The sequence below is a fragment of the Erythrolamprus reginae genome, chromosome 7 (assembly GCF_031021105.1).
Source record: "Erythrolamprus reginae isolate rEryReg1 chromosome 7, rEryReg1.hap1, whole genome shotgun sequence".
Classification (NCBI taxonomy): Eukaryota; Metazoa; Chordata; class Lepidosauria; order Squamata; family Dipsadidae; genus Erythrolamprus; species Erythrolamprus reginae.
In genome coordinates this window covers 62,315,481-62,342,457 of record NC_091956.1, presented here as the reverse complement: position 1 = coordinate 62,342,457, position 26,977 = coordinate 62,315,481, and the positions used below count along the sequence as shown (strand labels likewise).

General features: G+C 38.4%; 2 protein-coding genes and 1 long non-coding RNA gene across 4 annotated transcripts in view; 1 reads left to right on the top strand and 2 right to left on the bottom strand.

Annotated features, from left to right (window-relative positions):
- Positions 1-2,115: 2,115 nt before the first annotated feature.
- On the bottom strand, positions 2,116-10,560 carry LOC139170454 (serine/threonine-protein kinase PLK4-like). 2 transcript variants are annotated; one of them, XM_070757698.1, is made up of 5 exons: positions 10,348-10,560; positions 5,424-5,519; positions 4,115-4,210; positions 3,928-4,042; positions 2,116-3,235 (listed from the first exon to the last, which is right to left on the bottom strand). In XM_070757698.1, exons 1-5 carry the CDS (start codon positions 10,375-10,377, stop codon positions 2,637-2,639), a joined length of 936 nt encoding a protein of 311 aa, XP_070613799.1. In that variant the 5' UTR covers positions 10,378-10,560; the 3' UTR covers positions 2,116-2,636. The 2 variants fall into 2 exon arrangements, with proteins under 2 accessions (XP_070613799.1, XP_070613800.1); XM_070757699.1 differs by lacking the exon at positions 10,348-10,560 and adding an exon at positions 10,165-10,200.
- A 97-nt stretch (positions 10,561-10,657) lies between these two features.
- Positions 10,658-26,977, top strand: part of LOC139170455 (uncharacterized) — a 31,465-nt gene continuing 15,145 nt past the window's right edge. Inside the window, exons 1-3 of the long non-coding RNA XR_011559629.1 lie at positions 10,658-11,074; positions 17,377-17,509; positions 23,690-23,828. This is a non-coding gene — a long non-coding RNA (uncharacterized lncRNA). The remainder of the gene's footprint in view (positions 11,075-17,376; positions 17,510-23,689; positions 23,829-26,977) is intronic.
- The window catches only part of HSPA4L (heat shock protein family A (Hsp70) member 4 like), a 28,156-nt gene continuing 18,232 nt past the window's right edge, over positions 17,054-26,977 (bottom strand). Inside the window, exons 14-19 of the mRNA XM_070757697.1 lie at positions 25,052-25,183; positions 24,734-24,859; positions 23,128-23,235; positions 19,902-20,021; positions 19,391-19,552; positions 17,054-18,564 (exon numbers count right to left, since the gene is read on the bottom strand). Of these exons, the coding sequence (XP_070613798.1) occupies positions 18,379-18,564; positions 19,391-19,552; positions 19,902-20,021; positions 23,128-23,235; positions 24,734-24,859; positions 25,052-25,183 (834 nt within the window). The 3' untranslated portion in view covers positions 17,054-18,378. The remainder of the gene's footprint in view (positions 18,565-19,390; positions 19,553-19,901; positions 20,022-23,127; positions 23,236-24,733; positions 24,860-25,051; positions 25,184-26,977) is intronic.

Genomic DNA, 26,977 nt, shown 5'->3' with positions numbered 1-26,977 from the left:
TGGTATGGTGGGTGTATATGATGAAAAAGAAAAAGTGAATTTATAAATGTTTGCAGGAAGAGATAGGTGATTAATAATGTTGGATCAATATCAATAAGATTAAATTCAGATAGTCTAATGAAACCAATGTTTAATTAGTAAGTTCAAGTGTATGTAAACGGTATTGAATTTTATGATTGTAATGTAGTCTGTTATGAAATGGAAACATATGTTTGAGTAGTTTCTTTTTTCTTATTAGTAGTTGTCTCATATTTTTTGTTGGATATTTATTTATTTATTATTTTGTCTAGTATATAATGGAGGTACGTGAAGATATAATAGTATTTTTATATATGACACCAGTAAAGAGATAAAAGATTAGAAAAACATTAGAAATAATAATATTCACATACATGATGCTAGTAAAAAAAATATTTAAAAAAATATAAAGAAACAATAAGACGGGATGGGAGGCATGCTGGTGCACTTACGCATGCTCCTTACTGACCTCTTAGGAATTTGGAGAGATCAACAGTGGACAGTCTAATGGTAAAATTTTGGCAGTTAGGAGATGACACTATAGAGTAGACATGGGCATGATGCAACCCGGGGGCTGGATGCGGCCCGCCCGCTGTCTGTGACCGACATGCGGAGGTCAGTCCAACCTGTGTGCGCGCGCGCATGCATGCACAGACAAAAACCAAAAGCCGTGTGGCGTTTCCAAAAGCCACGTGGTGGAGTCGGATGGCCTTGCCACCTGCGCGCAGAAGTAAAAAGGGAAAAAGTGGGAGTCGTGTTGTGCCTGTTGCTCGGCTGACGGCACCGCCTACAATGGAGCTCTCACCTCGCCCTCTCCACCTTTCCCATAAGTTGACTTAACCTTTTTGGGAATTCGCGGCGGAGCCTCTCCCTTCCCAAGTGGAAGAAAATCAAGTTGGGGAGAAGGAAGAGAATTGGAAGACTGAGAATGGAGGGAAGGAAGAAGGAACGAAAGAGAGAAGGGAAGGAAGGAGGGAAGGAAGGAAGGAGAAATGGAGAAAGGAAAGAAGGAAGGAGAAATGGGAGGAAGGAAGGAAGGAGAAATGGTATTACTCTGGAAATATAAAATTATTAAATATGAATCTCTTCCCTTTTATGGAAAGCAAACAAGTTCCTTGATAGATAAAAGTAGAAGTAGAAAGAAACTAGACAACTTTAGGATTTTTTTAAAAAAAATGAAATAATCAGGTAGCATTATATGGATTGAATGAATTATTAACTTAAAATTGGATTAAGGAACTTTCCAGGATGGTAATGTTTCATAATTTGGAATTATAGGGATGTGATAATGACCAAAGGATTTCAGCTTTTTTCATTTAGCATCTATTACCAGCATATGTATACTTTATAGAGAAGCATGACTGGACAGTGCTCAAGTTTCTAATTATCCTCTAAGAGCACTTCCAGTCATGCTTCTCTTTCTCTACAAACTAAGTTCATTAAACTATTTTGAATTTTAATCCAATTTAATTTGAGGGTAGTTTGAAAACTTTATTAAAATGGATTGTATTTTCAAATGAATTATTTTAGGGAGAAATTAGTGTACAGTATTAATATACACTAGTGCACTAATATCAGGATTGAGAAAAGAGTAGAATTAATTCCACAAGTGAAACATTAACCAATCATTGGCAGATTTAGCATCTCCTGGAAATCTTATATAATAGTAGATAGAATCTAATACAGTTTTGCAAGATAGTTTTGTTCCTGGCTAAGAATCTGTATTCAGAATAATTATCCCTTAAAAAATAATTGTTAATAAATTTATCCTTGTTAAGTTTAACACAGTGTAGGATAAGAAAATCACTTTCGAACCCATATGAAACTGCGAAGCACTTCCACAAAGTATTCCTTTAGGATTTCCTTAAACTCTTAAGCATTTTTCATTAACATTTATTACTTTTGTGGCAGCTATTTTCCTAACTGGTGCTATAGACTGCAACCTTTTCATGTTATTGCTATTTAACTTCATTTTATGTCTCTGTTATATCATATCTATCCCTGTAAGGCTAGCACTTCATGCAATGAAATGGATTCCATATCATAAAAAGCTTGTGTCATTACAGGCTAAATATACTGTTGTATTTCACAAACGTTTTGGACTTTATTTTCCTTTATTTACTCTTTAAGTTAATATTAAAGCAACTTTTTCTTACATATATGCCATGCTCATATGTGGACATTTTTTTCAATGTACACTTTTGTACACTTTTTACATACTATTGTGTTTTTGTACTAATATTCCATCACATATTTTTATACTACACCTTAAGTTAATTCTCCAGTCTAATGTCAAGTGAGTATTAAAACAGAAAGGTGACATACTTCTTTCTCTTTTGTGATCCATCAACTAAAACATAGCTAACAGTGGAAAGAGTAAATTATACAGAGGCAACATACCCTAAACCATATAACCTTAATGGAATGAACAATAAAACTGTATTCAATAGAAAATCACTTTCAAACCCAATAAAAAGAATAAAGGACAGAATGTTTTCTAAATAACTGAACATATGTACTGTGACTTAAGAAAAAAAGGACCCCGGGTTACTTGCACTGTTTTTAATGAACTCAAAAGAATTTTAAAACTTAGTCCATGTCCATTTCTGCATTCTCGATTAAAAATCTTTTTTTTCTTTTAAGCATCCACTTGTACTGACACTGGGAGAAGCAGTGGAAGCAATAGAAATTGTGGCACTTCCACTATCCGTTGAATCTTCTGCGTTTTCTAAATCTTTACTTACTGACCTACCACTGGACATAAAAGGATGATCCAATACAGATGAAAGGCATAAACGATCTGCTGGGTTTTTTCGAAGTAACTGGTGAATGAGATCCTGAGCCTCACTTGTCAAAAACGCTGGTATTTCATAATCTGCTAGTACAACTTTGCTCAGAGTGTTCTTTACTGTATCAGTATCAAAAGGTGGCTTTCCAACCAAAAGTGTAAATAACATACATCCTAAAGACCAGACATCAGACTCAAGCCCATGTGCACTTCTTGTAGCTATTTCTGGAGAAATATAATTGGGAGTCCCACACATTGTATAATGCTTTTCGTGAGGCATTTTCAGAAGTGTTGAAAGTCCAAAATCAGCTATCTTGATATTCATATTATTAGTGAGTAAGAGATTAGAGAGTGTAAGATCCCGATGGAGTATTCCATGGGAATGTAGATACAACATTCCTGTAATAATTTGATGCATGAAGTTCCGAACTGTATAGAACAAAGAAAGATACATAATGCTATAAGTCTTTCTCATATCAAATATATATGGTACACATTCAGAGAGAAAGCTGACCCATTCACAGAGCTCATAAAGATTGGCTTTAAGAAAATCTCAGCTCTGTCTGGCTCAGGGGTTGACTCAGCCTTCCATTTTTCCGAGTTAAATAAAATGAGGAGCCAAATTGTCGGGGAAAATATTCTGACTCAGCTTAGACAGAGTTATAAAGCATAATGAAGCAGTATATAACTTATATACTTATATACGCCCCGAGTCTTCGGAGAGGGGCGGCATACAAATCTAAGTAATAAATAAATAATAACTACTACTTATTAATCTCAATTAAAAGCTTCTGATTTCTACAACAGAGCAAAGAATCAAAATTCAGTTTACATTACATGCAGAACAATATCTGACTTTTTTCTCCGAAATCCCATTACAGTATTTTTTAATGCAAATGTTACTAAAATAGTATCCTGTGAAACGGAAGCTGACATTAGTTACATTATAGTAATTATGAAATTGCATCTGGCTCAATGTAGAAAGTTAATATTTACATGTCATATAAATGCATTGTAGTATTTGGAAGTTCCAATTTCTGAAATCCAGGTAAAGATATTTTAATGTAATTTTTAAAAATGCATATATTTTTTGTATACAATCAACAAAGTAGCAATCTTACCTTCTTCTTCAGAAAAGTGATTCTTCCTAGTTTTTAAATATCTGCTCATTTCTCCATTATGGCACATCTCAAGTATCAAATACACATAGTTACTATCTTCAAAGTAGTTATACAACTAGGGGGGAAAACAGTTATAACAGGTTAAACCTTAATTATAGATGTTGAAGTAATGAAGGTAATTTCTTACCTCAAGTACGGAGGGATGCTTTAGCTGACAATGAATCTTCACCTCATTTTGTACCCTTTGTACCATACCAGCTTTCTGCATCGCTTTTTTGTCAATCTAAAAAGATAATGAACCTTTTCAGTTTATACGCAAAAGTGAAAATAAGAATGAGCAAACATATTTAACAGTATTTCTGATAGTCTCAAAATGGGTGAACAGTGCAGTCAGGCGGTAGGGAAAGCAAGTAGGATGCTTGGCTGCATAGCTAGAGGTATAACAAGCAGGAAGAGGGAGATTATGATCCCACTATATAGAATGCTGGTGAGACCCCATTTGGAATACTGTGTTCAGTTCTGGAGACCTCACCTACAAAAAGATATTGACAAAATTGAACGGGTCCAAAGACGGGCTACAAGAATGGTGGAAGGTCTTAAGCATAAAACGTATCAGGAAAGACTTAATGAACTCAATCTGTATAGTCTGGAGGACAGAAGGAAAAGGGGGGACATGATCGAAACATTTAAATATATTAAAGGGTTAAATAAGGTCCAGGAGGGAAGTGTTTTTAATAGGAAAGTGAACACAAGAACAAGGGGACACAATCTGAAGTTAGTTGGGGGAAAGATCAAAAGCAACATGAGAAAATATTATTTTACTGAAAGAGTAGTAGATCCTTGGAACAAACTTCCAGCAGATGTGGTAGATAAATCCACAGTAACTGAATTTAAACATGCCTGGGATAAACATATATCCATCCTAAGATAAAATACAGAAAATAGTATAAGGGCAGACTAGATGGACCATGAGGTCTTTTTCTGCCGTCAGACTTCTATGTTTCTATGTTTCTATGTATAATGAATAAAACATTATTTCAGGTAATTTTTTACTCTCAAGCCATAGTTTTGAAGGAGTTTTGGTGCTACTATCACACGTTTGATCAGAGAAATATGTGAACTGAAACAAAACAGTATTATTTCTAGTATATCTTTAGGATCAGGATAGAAATATTGCTTTAAATACCTTGTAAGACATATGGAAATATAATTTACTTTCTCATAAAACAAAACCCAACTTCTTATCTTAAAACATGGTTTGGCTGTTATTTTAAGTTTAAATAGCAATCAAAGGATGGAAAGGGCAGACTGGGACATAAATGTAACATACTTTTTAAACTGTAAGTTTTCTGGTGCAATAAATATCATTTCAAAACTGGTAGATGCTAATTGTACCAGTGTCGGGTCCTAGTCAGAAATCAGCCAAACTGGTACAAATAAAAGGATATTGATATTTATTATCAATATTAAAATTTATTGCTCTGCTGGTCACATACCATTTTAATAGCCACTTCAAGCCCAGTTTTCAAGGATACAGCTCTGTATACACCTGCAAAGGAACCCTTGCCCAAAAGTTTCCCCACCTTGAAATCCTACAAATGAAAAAAAAAAAATCATATTACCTCAATTTATTGTTTATCCAATATTACCCACTGTTTTTTAGTATGCTACATGCACATTTTCCCATTCTAAAATAATTTTTACAGAATCTTGATTTTTTAAAATTAAAAAATAACTAACATTTAAAAATCATGTTAACTTTACTTATAAAATATAATAGTGAAATGTTTTGAAATAAATAAAGTTGAGGCCAACTAAGAATATTATAATACTAGAAGGGGGGGAAATGCATCTGTGTCCCAGGGCAAAGGCTTGTCAGATGCAAATATGACTACAATGATGGACGTAAGTCTGAGTCTACGGGGAGTGATCCTATGAACAGAACCGAATAAAGTTCTCTCAACAGTGGCCTAGAGCAGTGATTTTCAACCTTTTTTGAGCCGCGGCACATTTTTTACATTTACAAAACCATGGGGCACATTGAGGGGGGGGGAGTAAAAAAAGTTTGGACAAAAAATTCTCTTTCTCTTCCTCCCTTTCACTCTATTTCCCTCTCCCTCCCTCTTTCTCTCCCTTTCTTTTTTCTCTCTCTCCATCCCTTTCTCTCTCTCTCACCTTCCCTCTCTCTTTCTCTCTTGCTCTCTCTCTCTCTCTCTCATTCTCTTTCTTTTTCTTTCTTGCTTTCTTTCTCTCTCTGTCTCTCTCTCTCTCTCTTTCTTTCTCTCTCTTGCTTTCTTTCTCTCTCTCTTTCTCTCTCTGAGCTTCGCGGCACACCTGACCATGTCTCACGGCACACTAGTGTGCCACGGCACACTGGTTGAAAAACACTGGCCTAGAGGCTTCACTTTGAAACCAAAGCCCAATGCTTTTAAGGAGTGTTTGGACCTCCCTTCTTTTCCTCAGGAAAGGAGCGAGTGCCTGAAGCCCATTTCAAGCAGAGACTTTACATCTGATACACATTGGGTGCGTTTGTCTATACATACTTATACACAGATTAGGATATACTGTAGTGATTCAAAAGTTTTAGTAAAACAGCCTTTTCTAAAACGCAGCCTGTCCTATTGCTTATTGGAAACTTTTTTCCTTTCCTGTCAGTTCCCTGGATGTGATTTAGGTTGTAAAACACTGAATTTAAGGATAGGGTGGAATATAAAATACAGGTAGTTCTCTGTTTATGACATTTGAGCCCAACTTTTTGGTTGCTAAGCAAGACAGTTTAAAATGAATTGTGCCCCATTTTATGACCTTTTTTGGCGAAGTTATTAAGTAAATAGCTGTTAAGTTAGCAACAGGGTTCTGAAGGGAATCTGGCTTCTTCATTGATTTTGCTTGTCAGAAACATCCAAATTTTGCTTATGTGACCATGGGTATACTGCAATGGTCATAACTGTAAAAAATGTCTATAAGTTGCTTTTTTCAATACTGTTTGTAACTTTGGACAGACACTAAACAAATCGTTGAAAGGACTACCTGTATCAGGGTTATAAACTAGAAAGTATTACTTGGTATAAAACAAATACAGCGATCCCTCGATTTTTGCGGTCTCGATTTTCGTGAAATGCTATACCACGGTTTTTCAAAAAATAATAATTAAAAAATACTCCATGGTTTTTTTTTCTATACCACGGTTTTTCCCATCCAGTGACGTCATACGTCATCACCAAGGTCACTTCTCTCTCCCTTTCTCTTCCTTTTTCTCTATCCTTTCTACCTCTTACTTTCTTTCTCTCCCTTCTTCATTCAATTTTCTCTCCCTCCCTTTCTCTTTCCTTTCTCTCCCTCCCTCCCTGTGCCTGCCCTGCACCACCCAACAGGGATGGACAGCCCCCGATCGTCGGTTCGTGCCCCCCCCCACAGAGGGAGATCGGGCTGCGAGGGCAGTGGATCCGCGTCCCCAGCCACCAGCTTGGATTCCCCTCCCGGCGGCATTGGGCTGCCCTGCATCGCTCACGCGCTCGACTGCGGTGGCTGCTTTGGCGGGGAAGGAGGAGTTTGGGGAGAAGATGAAGGCAGCGGGCAGCAGCTGAGGCGAAGCGAGGCGAAGGCGGCGAGGAGCGGCAAATCACAGAGCAGCTCGCGCCCGGTGGGGTCTCTTCTCCCCAGCCAAAGGAGGAATGGCTTGTGTGTGTAACACCAGCCACCGGAGGGAGATCGGGCTGGTGGGGGCGGCGAATCCACCTCCCCAGCCACCGGAGAGAGATCGGGCTGGTGGGGGCGGCGAATCCACCTCCCCAGCCGAACAGCGGCCAGCCGAGCGAACGGGAGAGCGGCGAGAGAACGAGCGGCCGGCCGAGCGGGCGAGTGGGTGCTGGGGGGGCGGGGGCAGCCGACATTCAAAGCAATCTGTCGACTTCCGCACTTTCGTCGCTCCCTGCCTCCACCATCTGCGCATGCGCGGCCATGGGGGAAAAAAAGGGCACGCATGCGCAGATGGTGTTTTTACTTCCGCACCACTATACCACGGATAATCGATTTTCGCGGGAGGTCTTGGAACGTAACCCCCGCGAAAATCGAGGGATCACTGTATAAGATAGGCTTCTGGTTTATTTTAAAAATTAGGATACTCTTCATATTTTTGGAAACAAGTCTGTCAAATCCTGCAGCCACTAATAGAATATAATTGGATATTTGACATACTCCAATAGACCATTGGTTCCCAATGTGGGGCAGATTTGATTTTTAATGGGAGCAATTAGCTTCTTGTTTAAACCAAGTTAATGGTCTTTTAGGCTTCCTGGGCATGAGTAGGAGTTCACTCTTTGAATAGTAAGATTATATGGGAGGGGAAGGGTAGACATCAGGATTGTAGAGATGCTTAGATGGGGCATGACCAAAAAAAGGTTGGGAACCACTGCTGTAGACATACTCTCCAATGTAATGGCTGAATTGTAAAGACTACATGACTTTATGATATACAGTATTAACAAAGCACAAAAGACATTCTATCCTGCATTTTCAATATATATTTTCAACAAACACAACTAAGAGAAATTCTTCAAGAGAATCTGGCAACATAATTACCTGTTCCATTTAACCCTGCTGTTCTGGTCGGGTCATATGTGACCCGAAAAGAAGTTTGAGACCCTGTAAAAAAATTTCCTTGCATATCTGAAACTTGAAATTACAAGACAGTGACTCATTTGAGGGGTTCTTTCTATGAGGTGTTTTTGTTTTTTGTTTGGTTGCTTAGTTTTTGCTGGGCGAAAAAACTTACACTTGTTCTGTTCCCGGGTCTATTTGATTTTAGGTACTTAATTTAAAAAAAAAACTTTTTGCATTGGTTTACTAATGTGAACTTTCCTGATCACAACCAAATGAAAAATGAAATGAAAAAAATTAATGTTTATTTTGCTCAGAAAAGCCCCTCCCCCGGCTGTGTGCAATTTATATATAGATTAAGCTTCAAGTTCCAAATTTTTTGAATACCTTTTGCATTGGTTTACTAATTTGAACATTACTCATCATAAATAAATTAAAAACGAAATGAAAAAAATAATGTTTAGATGTTTATTTTGCTTAGTAAAGCCTACCCCCCACTGTGTGCAATAATGTTCATTTATATATAGATTAGGCTGCAATTTCCAATTTTTTTGAATACCTTTTGCATTGGCTTACTAATTTGAACATTCCTGATCATAAACAAATGAAAAATGAAATGAAAAAAATAATGTTTAGTTGTTTATTTTGCTCATAACCCAACCCCCCCCCCCCCCCCCCCCCGCGTGTGCTGTGTGCTGTAAAAGCTGTAAAACTCTTCTAGAAATATTCCAGCTTGGTCTCTGATGTCAACTTTAAAAATCTTCTAGTAAGCAGCTTAAAAAAGACTTTGCAAACAAAGAGGCATTTTTGAATCATCAATCTATGCATAATTGAGACCAACATAAATATGTATTTCCTGTGGTTTTCTTTCTGCCAGCTTTCCTTTCCATTTCTTAACACTTTCAGAAACAGCATTATATCTTACAATCTATAATACATATTGTTCGTGACTTAGAACAGTTCATTTAGTGACCATTCAAAGTTTGAAACTGGTACTGAAAGAAATGACCTATGATCAGTTTTCACACTTATGACTAATTGCAACATCCCCCATGGTCACAATCAAAATTCAGACACTTGGCAACTGATTTATGATGGTTCTAGTGTCTCAGGATCAGTGATTGCCTTTTGTGACCTTCTGATAAGGAACAGAAATAGAGAAGCCAGATTCACTTAACAACCATCTTACTAACTTAACTGCAGTGATTCACTTAAACAATTGTGGCAAAAATTGTATAATGGGGCAAAATTCACTTAACACTGGTCTTTCTTACTCAGCAACAGAAATGTTGGGCTCAATTTGTCATCATATGTAGGGGACTATCTGTACTGTATGCAAAGAAATAATAGATCTAAGCAGGTAGGAAATCTACCATGTACCCAAACTTATACTGTACTTTGGAAGTCATTATAATGCCTAATCGGGGAATGAAGTTTTCAATATTAAAAAAAAAGGGGCGGTGGCTCCAAATGTATTGCAGTAGGAAACAGAGCACCTGTAACAATATTCTTAAGCAATTATGTGTCTTCCATTGCATGTAGCTGTATTTGATTTTGAAAGAACCTTTTGGAGTAGAATCAGAACTGTTATCCATAAGTGCCATGAGAATTCTGACACTGAAAGCAATGTATGCTTACATTTATGTATGCTATTCATTATTAGACTCTGATACAATGGTAAGTGACCAAGGAAGGCAGCATTGTAATTGAATTAAATTGATAGCAAAACAAAATAATTTAGTTTCATGATATTTGAAGGGTCGAATATCCAGGTCCATCCTTTTTGTCCGCCCCGCCTGCAGTGTAATGGCCGTTCCGCACCTCAATTTTCTCGCCGATGCAGGTCGCCATGGCGAAGGCGATGCTCTCGTTCTTCGTGTAATCCGTAGCTGCTATCGCATGACCACCTAGTCTGTGTCCTTGTGGCTACGGTTGTCGGTCCAGAGGCCTTTCCTTCCCCGCTATGGGGGGGCGGGGAGAAACTCCCTCCTTACGGGGCTCCATTTTGAAAAATTGCGCCGTTGCAAACTTCGCCCAGAAAGGCTGCGTCTGACGTCACACGTCATTTCCTCTGCCTTGTGAGGAGCGCGGACGCCCTGGATTGTTTATGGTCGTCGAGAGAGGGATACAAAAGCGCACGCGCAGGGGGGGGGTAGTCATTTTTGCTGTAGCGAGACCGCGTACTTTATAGCCGTGGCAGTAGCTAACTACGTTATAAATAATGGGGCTATATTTATACATCGCATCTACTGCTAGTTTACGCAGTAATACTAATTTATTATGTTTACCCGACGCGCTAAACCATAAACTAAGAATGGAATTATTGGCTGAGAATGGAATTGTTTGCGATGAAAAATTGAGTTTGCGTGCTGAGCAAGCGCAGCCAAAATACGTTAGCTGACTATTCAGCAACTACTGTACTTCGTGTAGGATTCGCCCAAATACTGGAAGGAAACTTATAAGCAAACGTTGAAGACTTCTTTTATTGTTTCTGTCCCCCCGCCCCTTATGCATTTATCTTCAACCCTCAGACTTCTTTCAAGCCAAGGTACTGTACGTTGAACTATACTGTACTATATAAACACGATAATCCAGAAATTTGTACTTTTTGTACTGGTCCCACACAATCTAAGATTAAACTATCTCAACTGTGTGCTTTAGGGATAAAATTGGAGAATTTAGTCTTCCAAACATTGTAGCTTTATCAACAACTATTAATTGGAATGTCTGACTCCAATCTGGCTCTATATAGTCCACTATAGAAACATAGAAGTCTGACGGCAGAAAAAGGCCTCATGGTCCATCTAGTCTGCCCTTATACTATTTTCTGTATTTTATCGTAGGATGGATATATGTTTATCCCAGGCATGTTTGTCTGCTGGAAGTTTGTTCCAAGGATCTACTACTCTTTCAGTAAAATAATATTTTCTCATGTTGCTTTTGATCTTTCCCCCAACTAACTTCAGATTGTGTCCCCTTGTTCTTGCGTTCACTTTCCTATTAAAAACACTTCCCTCCTGAACCTTATTTAACCCTTTAACATATTTAAATGTTTTGATCATGTCTCCCCTTTTCCTTCTGTCCTCCAGACTATACAGATTGAGTTCATTAAGTCTTTCCTGAAACAGTGTTTTCTTGACTGGTTTGTTCAACAACACACAATTGGCTGGCTTTTCATAACACATTAAGCTATACCATATTCTGAGCTCATCCACACAGCTGCTTTACTGTATTATCTTGGAGTTGGAAGGAAAATGTCAGTATTTATTTATTTATTTATTTATTTATTTATTTATTTATTTATTTATTTATTCGATTTTAATGCCGCCCTTCTCCTTAGACCCAGGGCGGCTTACAACATATTAGCAATAACACTTTTTAAATAGAGCCAGCATATTGCCCCCACAATCCGGGTCCTTTTATATATAATGCTGCCAGGACAGGGTGTCTCTGACAATAGGAGCTACGCTGTGGGAAAGGCCTTACATGTTATCTGTGCAACCCTTGTAAAAAGAGCGAAATTCAAGCATTACCAATTCCTTAAAAAATCTCTTCCCACTTGCAATAGAGAATGTGGATGAGACATGGAAGACCTGGTGTCCAATCCATTTTTTTGCCAGTTGCCTCTTACGGATTGTCAACCTAATGATCAGTAGATAGTGATCAGTATAATGGATAGCCGGATTTCTGTAATTTATGTGTAATTGCTACAGAAGTGTTCTTGGAGCCAGTTCATGAAAAAGATGACATTTGAGAAGTGTGAAGGTAAAGGTTTTTCTCTGTCCAGTTCTGTCCGACTCTAGGAGGCACTGCTTATCTCAGTTTCTTTAGTAAAACAGCTTTGAATCAATAAATGTAACCTTCAGAATAATATAATGTAGGCTATATACAGTTGCTTCTTAGATAGCTCTTAGTAGCAGAAAGTCTAATTGTATGGATAATAGATAAGACATTTGAAATGCTTCCCCTTTTTTAAGCCTATGAAGAACCCGGTCATCTTAGATTCTAGAATATTACTCCCTTCAGAGATATCCAATTGAGAATAAATATTAACTGAAGAACAGTGAAACCAACAGCAATGAAGAAGTGTTATGTAACAATTAGTTGAGGTTTAAGAAGTAAATTTAAATATTTATTAAAATATATTACATACAATCTCTAGCAATTTGTATTGCTACTTAGAAGTCAATTGACATATTTGTCAATTTGTGCATGTCACTATCAAATATTCCATCCATTTACATATACAGTATAAGAAACATTTTGTAACACTGCTATAGATTTATGCAAGTTGAGAACACTCTTCTGTCCCACTGAGCAATATTTATAGAAGAATATATATATAATACAAAAATCTAATCTAATTGCTTTCACAATGGCAGGTGACTTCAGTTCAGCTTCTTGTTAATACTTAAGTGTTTTTTTCAAATGGGGTGTGTTTAAGCACTCCCCCCCTGCCCGTCTGTGTTCAGTACCATCATGAGAAGTATGTCTGTTTAGATCATATTTTTTAAAAATAGCACATTATCAAATGGATATAAACTAAATATGAAATCACCTTCAGTACCAGTAGTTCAGGCTTAAACTATTAAAATGTTTTCTTTCTAATTAGCCATTTGTAATTTAGCAACCGTATACCCTGCATAATAAGAAAACAGCAGTTGAGATCCCAGTTCATCCAAGCTTTTCTGTAAAAAAATTCTGAATTAAGTCTGACAATAGAAGAACGTTTAAGGTATGTATGTTTTGGTTGTGTACAAGAGAGAAAAAAGCAAGCAAGTTTCTAATTGTCTTCTAAGACAGCGTTTCCCAACCGGTGTACCGCGGCACACTAGTGTGCCGCGAGACACGGCCAGGTGTGCCGCGAAGTCTTTGGAAGCTCCAGCTGGGCGGGGCGCTGCCAGTGCCGGACCGCCAGTGCCTCCGATCTGGAGCTCCCACTCGCAGCTGTCCCCCGGCTGCTGCCCGATGCAGCTGTTTCCGGCGCTCTCCTGCTGGGCCCCAAAGAAGGAAGGCGGGAAAAAGGAGGCAGGGGCGGGGAGGTGCGGCAGTAGGAGTAAAGGGAGCCGCAGCAGCCCCTGCCTCCCCACGGTGCCTCCGGCCAAACGCACCCCTGGCTTCTCTGCCCTGCCCCATTGCCCGCCCGATCCGCCCACTCGCCGCCGCCGCCTCCTGTCTTGGGGCGCGATCTGCCCCCTCTCCTCCGCCGCCGGAGAGACAATGGAGGGCGCCGTTGTCTTCGCCTCCGCCCGCCGGCTCTGCAACTAAGAGGCAGCAACCATCAACCCCCTCGCCCTCCCAGACGTCCCCAGCGCCCGGCCATGCGCCGCCTCCCGTTAGCCCGGCCGACTTTTCCCTGCTGCCGTTTTCATGGCGCAAAGCCACCCAGTCCCGGACTCCCGGATCGCTCGCTTCTCCGGTCAGCAAAGCCATCTGCCCAGGAAAGCGCTGATGGCTGCTGCCTCTTAGCTGCAGAGCCGGCGGGCGGAGGCGAAGACAACGGCGCCCTCCATTCTCTCTCCAGCTCTCTCTCTCTCTCTTTTTCTCTCTGTTGCTGGCGTGGTGAACGAGAGAGAAGGAGAGAGAGAGAGAGAAAGGAGGGGAGAGAGAATGAGAGAGAAAGAAAGCAAGAGAAAGAGAGGGAAAGAAAGCAAGAGAGATAGAGAAAGAGAGGGAGGAAGGAGGGAGAGGGAAAGACAAAGGGAGGGAAGGAGGGAGAGAGAAAGAGCAAAAAAGAGAGGAAAAAAGAGGGATGGAGAAAGAGAAAGAAGGGAAGGAAGGGAGAGAGAGAAAGAGGGAGGGAGAAATAGAGTGAAATGGAGGAAGAAATATTTTTTTTGTCCAAACTTTTCTTCCCCCCCTCCCCCCCCGTTCAGTGTTCCCCAGAATTTTGAAAATATGAATAATGTGCCGCGGCTCAAAAAAGGTTGGGAAACACTGCTCTAAGAGCCCTGTCCCATTCATGCTTCTCTTTCCTTACAAACTAAGTTCATTATATTTTCACAAAAATATTTTGAGTTTTAATCCAATTTAGTTTGAGGGTAGTTTGAAAACTTTATTAAAATGGATTGTATTTTCCAAAAAAATATTTTAGGGAGAAATTAGTGTATTAATATTACTAGGTAACAAGACGTTAAATATAATTTGATACTGTGTGAAGGTGGGAAATGGGAGGAAGTTAGGGATGTCTAAACAATTAAATAGTGGGAACTGATTAAAATTAGTTATGTAATTAAGTTTATTAATGAATTATCTTTAGTAAAATAATTGGTCACATGGGAATAAAACCAGGTAGTATCAAGACTTTTTTTTGTAAAACTAAATTGCCCATGTTCATATATACCAATATCAGGATTGAGAAAAGAGTACAATTAATTCCACAAGTGAAACATTAACCAATCATTGACAGGTTTAGCATTTCCTGGAATTCTTATATAATAGTAGATAGAATCTAATACAGTTTTGCAAGACAGTTTTGTTCCTGGCTAAGAATCTGTATTCAGAATAATTATCCCTTAAAAATAATTGTTAACAAATTTATCCTTGTTAAGTTTAACACAAGACAAGACAAGACAATCAAATCGAAACCTGGTGGTGGGGAAACAACCCATTTGAAACTGCGAAGCACTTCCACAAAGTATTCCTTTAGGATTTCCTTAAACTCTTAAGCATTTTTCATTAACATTATTACTGTTATGGCAACTATTTTTCCTACACTGGAAGTGCCATAGACTGCAACTTTTTCATGTCAGTGCTGTTTAACTTCATTTTATATGTCTCTGCTTTATCATTTCTATCCCTGTAAGGCTAGCACTTCATGCAATGAAATGTATTCCATCCCATAAAAAGCTTGTGTCATTACAGGCTAGATACCCTGTTGCATTTCACAACTTTTTGGACTTTATTTTCCTTTATTTTTTAAATTAATATTTCAGCAACTTTTTCTTACATACGTACCATGCTCATAAGTGGACAATTTTTTCAATATACACTTTTATACACTTTTTATATACTATTGTGTTTTTGTATTAATATTCCATCACATAATTTTATACTACACTTTAAATTAATTCTCCAGTCTAATGTCAAATGAGTATTTAAACAGAAAGGTGACATACTTCTTTCTCTTTCTTGATCCATCAACTAAAATATAGCTAAGAGTGGGAAGAATAAATTATTATGCAGATGCATCATACCCTAAACCAGGTTTAAAAATCATAAAATGTAGATCTGTTATTGTACCATACACTGAACTAGTGTATGGTACAATAACAGATGCAATCAATTTTGTACAAGCAGTAATTATACAAACCTTCTCAGGTATATATTATTTACCTAACTAAGCCTGTGATAAATTTTGAATATATGTCACAGGCTTAGTTAGGTAAAGACTATATATCTGAGAAGGTTTGTATAATTACTGCTTGTACAAAATTGATTGCATAAACAGTAGAAATATAAACCAAAATAATATAAAATGTGCTTAATGCTTTATGTAGTGGATTCTCCTTAGTAAACTATCTTCAGTTATTTGTTATTTATTTATTTATTATTATTATTATTAATAATAATAATAATTAGACTTGTATGCCGCCCTTCTCCAGAATTGCTACATTCCAAAGCCATTAGGCTATAATCCACTGGCTACCATGATAGGCTGACTGAACAGTAGTTGGCAAATGTTTTTATGTTACTCCTTTTAGAATAGAATAGAATAGAATTTTTATTAACCAAGTGTGATTGGACACACAAGGAATTTGTCTTGGTGCATATGCTCTCAACGTACATAAAATAAAATATACATTTGTCAAGAATCATGTGGTACAACACTTAATGATTGCCATAGGGGTCAAATAAGCAATGAAGAAGCAATATTAATAAAAATCTTAGGATATACGCAACAAGTTACAGTCATACAGTCAACATGGGAGGAAATGGGTGATAGGAATGATGAGAAAAACTAGTAGAATAGAAGTGCAGATTTAGTAGAAAGTCTGACAGTGTTGAGGGAATTATTTGTTTAGTAGAGTGATGGCATTCGGGAAAAAACTGTTCTTGTGTCTAGTTGTCTTGGTGTGCAGTGCTCTGTAGCAACGTTTTGAGGGTAGGAGTTGAAACAATTTGTGTCCAGGATGTGAGGGGTCAGTAAATATTTTACCCGCCCTCTTTTTGACTCGTGCAGTATACAGGTCCTCAATGGAAGGCAGATTGGCAGCAATTGTTTTTTCTGCAATTCTGATTATCCTCTGAAGTCAATTGGGACAGATGGAAAAGTAGTGTCTACCATTCTACACCAATATGAATGTGATATACTAAAACACGTGTGTTTTAGTGTGTTCTAAATCCTGTCGCTACCGGTTCGCTCATGAGCGTGCACTTGCAACACATCTGTGGGTGTGTGGGCGGATCTTCCCACCGCCGCCCGTACTGTTTCATAGACCTGGGCTGAACCAGGAGCAACCTACCACTGCTATAATCAGAAAAAGAATGTGTCTCTTAGTTTCTGAAGAAAATAAAATGGAGGGGCAACAGTAGAAAATTGATTTATTCTATAGGATCTAGTCAATTAAATCTAAAATTAAAAAACTTAGCAAAATAAACTTATATGTGGAATAAAAAGAACAGAAATCTAATTTACAAGAGTTTTGCAAAAACATACATACATTTTATGTTATAATTTTCAGCCAAAAATTGAATGAGCAATGAAGGATTCTCAGTGTCTACATGATCACTTTGATTAAATAATTCTAATTGCTAAGTGGTATTAGTATGTTTTATATTATTTTTTAGATTCATCAATATGGATATTAAACTTAAATGTTAATAGCTTGTTTTCTCTATTTGTTAAAGATATAGCAAATGTTATTCTGCAAATGCTTGGGACAATTGCCAAAAATGATGACTACTCTGAACTTCCTGGAAGCACAATCTTTAAACCAAGAATATTATTTTTGCCAAGTAAAACAAAAGTAAGGAATACTGTGTAAGTAATATTAATTGATGACAATATATTATGTGTGTATTTTTTATGTTTAATTCCAAGAAGGGCATTTTGTAAAACAGTCAAAGGCAGCATTCTGAATAAACCCAAGCCAGTTAGGTCAGAGGTATTTAAGAGAAATAAAAGCATCTGTCTCTTTTGTTACAGTCTTCCAATGCCATACTATTACAACTTTAAGAGCGTCTAGGCATCAACACAAAATATGATACAGGACCGTGTGAACACAGGGACCACAAGTTTTATTTTAAATCTTGTTACTAGTTTTCTGACAAAGAATGCTGCTGGTGTAAGGTCCTTTCAAGCTTTGGATATTGATCAACAAGATTCTTACAGGTTTTTGTGGTACATCAACAAGATGAACTAGTTTGCCAACTAATATCTTATTTTAATATTTATATTAAAACAATACAACAATTAAAAAAAGATAAGTGCTTCTGGTGGCAATGTTCAAGCCATGTCAAACTGAATATTTTCTAAAATAAAGATGCAAAAATCTACATTTCAGCATCGAAAGTGCAATACAGTGGTCTTTCATGAATAAAGGAGCAGTGGCTTACAATAAAAGCTTTGAATAAGGTAGATTGTTGTCATTTTTGTATCAATTCTGCCTCTTTGATATAAAATATATCAAAAGCTTTAACCAATTACAATCTACATTCAAATAAAGCTTTACAATAAGCTTAATGGAATGAACAATGAAAAGTATTCAATAGAAAAGCACTTTCAAACCTAATAAAAATAAAGGACAGAAAGTTTTCTAAATAACTGAACATATGTACTGTGAATTAAGAAAAAAAAGGACCCTCTGATTACTTGCACTGTTTTTAATGAACTCAAAAGAATTTTAAAACTTAGTCCATGTCCATTTCTTCAGATGATTTAGACTGCTGGCAATTGTCATCTAATTTAGTATCCGAGCTGCTTTGTCCATTCATTGGCCTGTTTTGTTCACTATTAGATTTTCCTTGATCTTTAGATGGTGGTTCTACTTTGGACTTAGGTTTGTAAATTATTGGATTACATAAATTATCCAGTTCCTATTAGGAAAAAATAATTATAATTACAATGCAAATAACATAATGGCCTATGAAATCTATTACAATATAAAATACAGGAAATGAGCTTAGCAGTAAATTTATAAAATTGCCCATAATTAGAATATTAAACAGCACAATAGCATTCAAGTCAATATGTTCATAATTTTTGAAAATAGAGGTGGGGTGTTTTTTTTTACTGTTTTTTCTCCCAGCAGCAAAAGCACATATGATGAACAATTTTAGATTTAATAGATTAATAATAGAAACTTCTTCCATCAATGGAATAAAATAACCCTCATGGATCAGACAATATTCTCCTGATTTAAATATACTTGGCATGCTATCATCTGAATTTAACACTTGAGTACTAATTTGGGATAGGGGTTAATGTGCTGGTCTACAGATCAGGAGAGTGTATATAATAGAATAATATAATTCTTTATTGGTCAAGAGGGATAGGATATACAGCTGGATAATTTGGAGTAGTCTCTCAGCCCAAACTCACCACATAAGGTGGTTATGTGGGGGAATACGAGACAAAAGAATAAGGTACATTCACTACCTATATAAAAAGGTAGGATAACTTCATCATCATCTAGAGAACCCTGTTTATAGCAGATTGAGCTAGGCCATATGCATTTCTATAGAAACTTAAGAAATATCTATTTGCTGTAGGTTCTTTCCACCAAAATATATTTGTGTTCTGATATCATTTGAAATACTAAGCCAGTCTTAGGCTAATCGAATAAAATAAAAATCAAATAAATAAATAAATAAATTTATCCTATTTTTCCATTAGAATAATTCAATCCCAAAGTTAATTTACCTTAGATTTTGCTTTTATTTCTGCCACCTTAATAATAGGATCCTGTGTCAAATTCAGTCTGTGCTGTATATGCATCTTTGAGCTCAACCAGTTCATAGTTTCACTGGCGTACTTTTCAACCTTTTCCATATCAACAGGATCAATGTGCTCATATTTTTTATCCTACAGAGAAAAATTTTAAAATATTAAAGAAATAATAAACAAAAGGTTTATACCATAATGGATTATTCAAGAGTTGATTTCATAATTATTTGTTACTTAAATAAAAAATATTTGGTTAAAGCCAGATAATTAACTATTTAAAGGAATTGGAAAATATATCCTTATTTATTGTTTGGTTTTAGAAATTTCTGTTCCAAGTGGAGCTAGAGTATTGATATCACAAGACCAAATTATTTTATATATCTAATTTTGAAAATTGGATTTCCATTTTATTTACATTTATTGAAAATATTCATATAATGTCGATTATGAACTATTATTATTAAAAAAATACCATGCACTTCCTTACCTTATTTTCAAATTCTTCTAAAGCTTTCATAAGCGTCTGGAGTTTATTTTCTAAATCAAATAAAGCTTTTGGTCTTTCTTCGTATTCCCTATATCTATCATGAATAGGGCCACCAAATTTCTAGAAACGTAGAAAAATATTGTAGAAGTACTCATTAAAATGTAGAAAAATATAAATGAAGATAAAATCTTTTTAATAATTGATCAGAACTACTTATAAAGGACTAATCACCATATGAAAGAAATCAAGAAAATAAATCACATATGACAGCCAACAATCCTATATCTTAATTATGTGGGAAGTCTAGAATAGGTAGTTGAGTTCTTTATTTAAAACAGGAAATCCAATTATTTTATCTCACAAATTCCACTATTGACTATAGTTTGAAATAGCTACCATTCTAATCCCTGGTAGAAAGGCGGGATATAAGTGAAACAAACACAATAAAATCTCTATTTTAAACATGGTTTATAGAACTGGAATTTGTGATAAAGTCACATCGGTGGCTTCATGTTCTTAGAATGTTGAAATTGTATCTGTAGGTTTAATGTTAAAATTGTTCCATCAAAATGTATTTAAGGTGTACAGAACTCTTCAAAGAAAGTATTTGAAAGAATGGACATCAATTTTTTTGCGCTGGAAGTATATTTCAAATTTGGAATTTGACTTTATAAGGAACTATGATTGAGTTGAGCATGAGTATCTGTGTGTGTCAAAAATAATTAATCTAAAAATAGAAAAGTGGTATTATTCCAGATGTCAAGGAATGACAGTCATAAATGTGTGATGTTTTGTAAAAGGTATTTTCTAGTAATCAATGAATGCAGCAAATGTGTAAATGACAGGACCTTAGATGTCAGAGCCAACCTCAGCCCAGACCATATACATGCCATGCTGGACCTTTACTTAACCACTACCGATTTATATACAGTGAAGATTTCTACAGACAAAACATGGCTGCACCATGAGTTCATTTATGTCCCCCATTGGGGTCAAATCTCTACATGAAAGAGGTAGAAATAAAATCTAAGCCCTAAACATCACAGGAATTCTGCCCATTCACTGGTACATGTATGTAGACAATACAGTGATCCCCCGTTTATTGCGTCCCCAACCATTGCGAACAGGGTACTTCGCTATTTTTCAACCCGGAAGTCAAAAATACCATCTACGCATGCGTGCCGGGCACGCATGCGTAGATGGCAGCGGCTTCCCTGGGTCTTCCCCCTCTTGCTGGCGTCAGCGAGGAGTTTCCCCACCGCCCACGCAAACTCCTCGCTGCCGCCCGCCCTTCGCCCGCCCACGCCGTTCATTCTCGCCGCTTTTGAGCTGAGTCCGGGAGCGAATTCGCTCCCGGACTCAACTCAAAAGCGCCGATAGCAAGCGGCAAGGAACGGCTTGTCTCGGCGCTTTCGAGCTGAGTCCGGTCAGCTCGAAAGCGCCGAGACAAGCCGTTCCTTGCCGCTTGCTATCGGCGGTTTTGAGCTGAGTCCGGAAGCGAATTCGCTTCCGGACTCAGCTCAAAACCGCCGATAGCAAGCGGCAAGGAACGGCTTGTCTCGGCGCTTTCGAGCTGAGTCCGGTCAGCTCGAAAGCGCCGAGACAAGCCGTTCCTTGCTGCTTGCTATCGGCGGTTTTGAGCTGAGTCCGGAAGCGAATTCGCTCCCGGACTCAGCTCGAAAGCGCCGAGAGCCAGCGCCCCCCGGACCCCCAACCCGGGTTTGGGGGGCTGCTAGGAAGCCCTCCATGCCGGCGGCAAACAGCCGCCCCGCCCCCAATCTTCGGCTCCTCGCTAGCGCTGTGGGAGTAAAAACGCCATCTGCACATGCGCAGACGGTGTTTTTACTTCCGCAGCGCTACTTCGCGAAAACCCGCTCGTTGCGGGGGGTCCTGGAACGGAACCCTCGCAACGAGCGGGGGTCTACTGTACATGGGTCATCAAAACACAGAAATTGGAAGTGTTCACCAAACATATCAATTCTGTGGAGAGATATACCAAATTCACGTGGGAAGATGTTAAGAAAAATTGTCTAGCCTTCCTGTGTTGTGTAGTATAAGGAAGACAGAAGCCTTAACACTGAAGTTTACAGAAACACCCCCCCACACCACAGCTCAGTATTTACATTTTGAATTTTACCACCCACTGGAGCACAAAATGGGAGTTAGCAGAACCCTATACCACCGAGCTGAAGACCTGCCTACCAGCAAAGATGGGAGGGAGGAATGGGGGCTAAAACACAGCAAGGAAGCCCTCAGAATGTGTGGCTATCCCAAGTGGGCTTTAAAAAAAGACTCAACAGGAGTTCCTCTGTAATAGACATAGAAGAGATCAATAAATGAAGCAATGTCGTTCCATACATTTCAGAAATACAGTGGTATGTCTACCTAAGAACGCCTCTACCTACAAACTTTTCTACATAAGAACCAGGTGTTCAAGATTTTTTTGCCTCTTCTCACAAACCATTTTCCACTTACAAACTCAAGCCTCTAAAACTAACCAGAAAAGGCAGGGGGAACCCTCAGTGGGGCCTCTCTAGGAATCTCCTGGGAGGAAACAGGGCCAGAAAAGGCGGGGCGTGTATACATCACTGTTCCACCTTAGCAGCCCACCTCAGATGCACACACTTCAAACCCAACAATACGCTAAGACAAAAGCTTGTCCAATCCAAGGATAAAACACTCAGACATAAACTGAACAACATGGTATATGCAATACAATGCAGAGAACCATATGCAGATCTGTACATTGGGGAAAAAAAGCAACCATTTCATAAACATATGGCACAACGCAGGGGAATAAACCAATCAGGACTAGACTTAGCAGTCCATCTGCATTTAGAAGACACATTTTGCACAGAGAAGACCACTGGTTTGAAAGAGAGGTCGAAGAGGTCATCTATGTCAAAATTGAACAGCCCTCTCAACAGAGGGGAAGAGATACATAATCTCTCTCCAGTCTACAACAGTCTTTTCAATAGTTCCAAGAAGGCTCCACATCAATTTGCACTACTCAGAATACCCTGGTGACAGAGATAAACCTCCAGGCAGCCTCAACGACTTGCTAAAAGAATGCAAATGACTAGCTGTCTGCAAGGAGTATAAATCCTTTTATTTCCCACCATCCAGTCAGAGATGAAGAAGTTTCTTGGATGAGAAGCGAAACCTCTTCAAAGATAAAGTCCAGTTGGCTCTTGAAAAAGCACTTTTGGGAGAATGAAAAGCTTACTTTCATTTCCTGAAGTTTTTCCACGTATACATGTTTTGGTTGGTCCTCTCCATCTTCATAAAGCCAGTTTTCTACATCTTCTAACATTAATGTTATTTTTCTTGAATCCTAGAAGCAAAGTAGTACAACATATAAGCCATTGATTTTATCATTTTAAACTAGTGAAAAAATAGTTCTATAATAATATTTCGCTACTTACACTGAGTTACAGTAATAGAATTATAACCAAAGCATTTTTGTAAACTCTTATTTCTACAGTATTCATAAAGGATAATTAACTGTAACTGCAATGTCAAAGATAGGGCTTCGTGCTGTTTAATACTTTAAAGTTAAATTTGAACCAAATAATACATTTGGTAGAAGTATATAGTATAAATAGAGCTTTCTTGGTTTTAATTATTTAAGGAATGCCATAGACTAGCTTTAGTTCCCTCCTACATTCTGCATCAATGCTTGTAGTAAATGTTAATAGTTAGGCAAATCTAATATAAATTAAATCTAAATTTAATGGTTAATTTATCAACACAGGTAGACCATAATTCCATTTAAACTTTTCTTGTAGAAAAGGACCAAGAAGGAAGTCCGAAGGCGGGGTTTCCCAGCGAAGGGAGCCTCGGGAATCCTAGCAGCCCAAGAACGGGCACTTCAGCTGGCAATGGAAGTCCAGAGGCGGGGATTCCCAGTGGCGCAAGGCAAAAGGGGTGAGTTTTGGGATTGCACGCATTATTCGCTTTTCCATTGATTCCTATGGGAAACATTGTTTCATCTTACGAACATTTCTACTTACCTCGTCACGGAACGAGTTAAGTTTGTAAGACGAGGTACCACTGTATAAGACAAAACTAGCTTTTGGGGAGGAAAACAAGAAAAAAAAAACCCTGCCTCTGCCTCCCAGCAATTTGCCTCCTAAGAGCAAACAGCCTGTTTCTGTTTGAGCACAGCCTGATTATCACAAGCAGCTGATTGTCAGTTGGATTGCCCTCCTGATGATCAGCTGTTTCAGGCTGCAGGCATTGCCATGCCCTATTTCCTCCTTCAGGTATCCTATTTCCCACATGTTCCAGGTGATGGGGATTGGAAAGGGTGGAAAACAGGGTGCGCAGAGGCCAAAAATGGAACGTGAAAGCAAAAAAATGAAGCGTGTGGAGGCAATGGCAATCACTACAGCATGGCAGTAGGCAATGGCAATCACTACAGCCTGAATCAGCTGATGGTCAGGAGGCTGATCCAACTGACAATCAGCTGCTTGTTCAGCTGTGCTGAAAGGTAAACCGGCTGTTTGCTGCAAGAAAGCAAATTGCTGGGAGGCACAGGCTAAAGGATGAGGTGGGCGGGGCTATATTTGGTGAGATGCACCCAAATTTTCACCCTCTTTGGGGAGGGAGAAATGCACCTTCTATTCCGAAAAATACAGTAGTAATAATCCATGGAAGCTCAAATTTATCTTAATTGATTTATCCCACTGATTTTAAAGGGTTATTGACAACATATTTAGAAATATAACTAGAACCAATTCACTGCAATGCTTTATTACAGATGCAACCATTTTAATACTAATGTTATTGTAAAGGGTTTCTTCATGTTATAGTTTCATGAATATTCTTACATCTTCAGTTATGAACTTTTCATAGACGCCACAAAGCTTATCTCTCAAATCATACACATATTCTTCAACAGCATTTTTAGCATCATTTTTTTCCTTCTCCAGAATGTCTTGCATTATCATCTTCCCCTGCAGCAAATAAAATAATTCACATAACTTAATCATAAATATAAATCATGGTTAATCTTTTTTTCTTGAAATACATCTATATTCTTCCACCCCAAATTACTGGATTTACAACTAGAGCTAATTTTTCTTTTCTGCACTGATACAATTGTAATTATTTTACGTCTATAGTTCAAGATTTCTGTATTTGCTTACCTCATTTTCAATATAGCAATTAATAAGGTCCTGTTCAACTTCTCTATATAAGTTAACATGGATAGGTAGATCAATGCTCTTGATCTTTGTTTTGCTTGACTGATTTACATCAATTTTATCTCCAGAAGCAGTCTGCAGAATAAGAAATTAAATTGTCATCATAATATTTGTTCCCATTACACATAAGCATAGAAATCTGATGTATAATTTTTTTCATGTATAATTTAACAGATAAAGCAATATCCTAATATGCTGCCATTTTTAATAGCCACTATCTAGCAATTACTGCGTTTTAACTTCTTATGAATTTTAAATCACAAAATTTGAAAAATAGATTCTATTTTTCAACATTGCTTGAAAGTATTTTAGACTATCAGTCAAAAACCAGTGCAGACACCAGCTTCTTCAAGGGTTATACATGACAAACATCCACCCTGCCCCTGCATAAACATGAACCTTTTAAATATACAGTCATGGGAAAAGGACAGTACAGTGATACCTCGTCTTACAAACGCCTCATCATACAAACTTTTCGAGATACAAACCCGGGGTTTAAGATTTTTTTGCCTATTCTTACAAACTATTTTCACCTTACAAACCCACCGCTGCCACTGGGATGCCCCGCCTCCGGACTTCCGTGTTTTTGCGATGCTGCAGGGGAATCCCAGCAGCGCAAAAACGGGCGCTTCGCTGGCAACGGAAGTCCGGAGGTGGGGTTTCCCAGCGAGGGGAGCCTCAGTGAAATCGCAGCATCCCAAAAACACAGAGGTCCGGAGGTGGGGTTTCGAGGACTTCGGTGTTTTTGCGATGCTGCGATTTCACTGATGCTCCCTTCGCTGGGAAACCCCACCTCCAGACTTCCATTGCCAGCAAAGCACTCGTTTTTGTGATGCTGGGATTCCCCTGCAGCATCACAAAAACACAGAAGTCCGGAGGTGGGATTTCCCATGGAGGGGAGCCTCAGGGGAATCCCAGCAGTGCAAAAACAGGCGCTTCGGCTGGCAAAAGGGCTTGCACGCAATAATCGCTTTTCCATTGATTCCTATGGGAAACATTGTTTCGTCTTACAAACTTTTCACCTTAAGAACCTCATCCCAGAACCAATTAAGTTTGTAAGACAAGGTATCACTGTATACCCTCTCTGAGTTTTATGGTTTTACACATCAAGACATAGTAAAAATCATCTGGTCCTCAGCAGTTTTCAAAAGTAGTAAATACAACCTTAGATGAATAATACATGACATATTATACCATTACAAAAAGAAAGCCAAATGGAGAGGCCATGTGTGAAAAACTAAATATACTTTATGATACAAAAGCTTATAGAACCCCCTTTAGCAGCAATAAAATAACTCTTTTCTGTGTGATGTCAATTTCTCACATTGTTGTGGAGAAATTTTGGCCCACTTTTTTTTTTACCACATTGCTTCACAAGCTTTGTGGATATTTGTATATGCACAGCTCTCTTGAGCTCAAGCCCCAGCATTTCTCATGAGATCTGGATTTTGACTGAACTACAGTGGAACCTCGACATACGAGCAGCTCTACCTACGAGCTACTCGAGATAAGAGCTGGGAGGGGAGCGACATTTTTGTTCGCCTCCCGAGCTCACATTCGGGATACGAGCGCCAAGGAGCTGTCTCCTGAAGCCGAAAGCTAACTTCCGCGTTCGGCTTCAGGAGACAGCTCCTTGGCGCTCGTATCCCGCGTGTTTTAAAAGGTTGCAGCCGGCCTGGGGGGCTCGGGGGGGTGCTGGCAAGCCCCCCAGGCCGGCTGCCACGTTTTAAAACACGCGCGCCGCTTTGCAGCTGTCTCCTGAAGCCAAACGCGGAAGTTAGCGTTCCGGCTTCAGGAGACAGCTGCAAAGCGGCGCGCGTGTTTTAAAACGTCACAGCCGGCCTGGGGGGCTTGGGGGGAAGCCCCCGA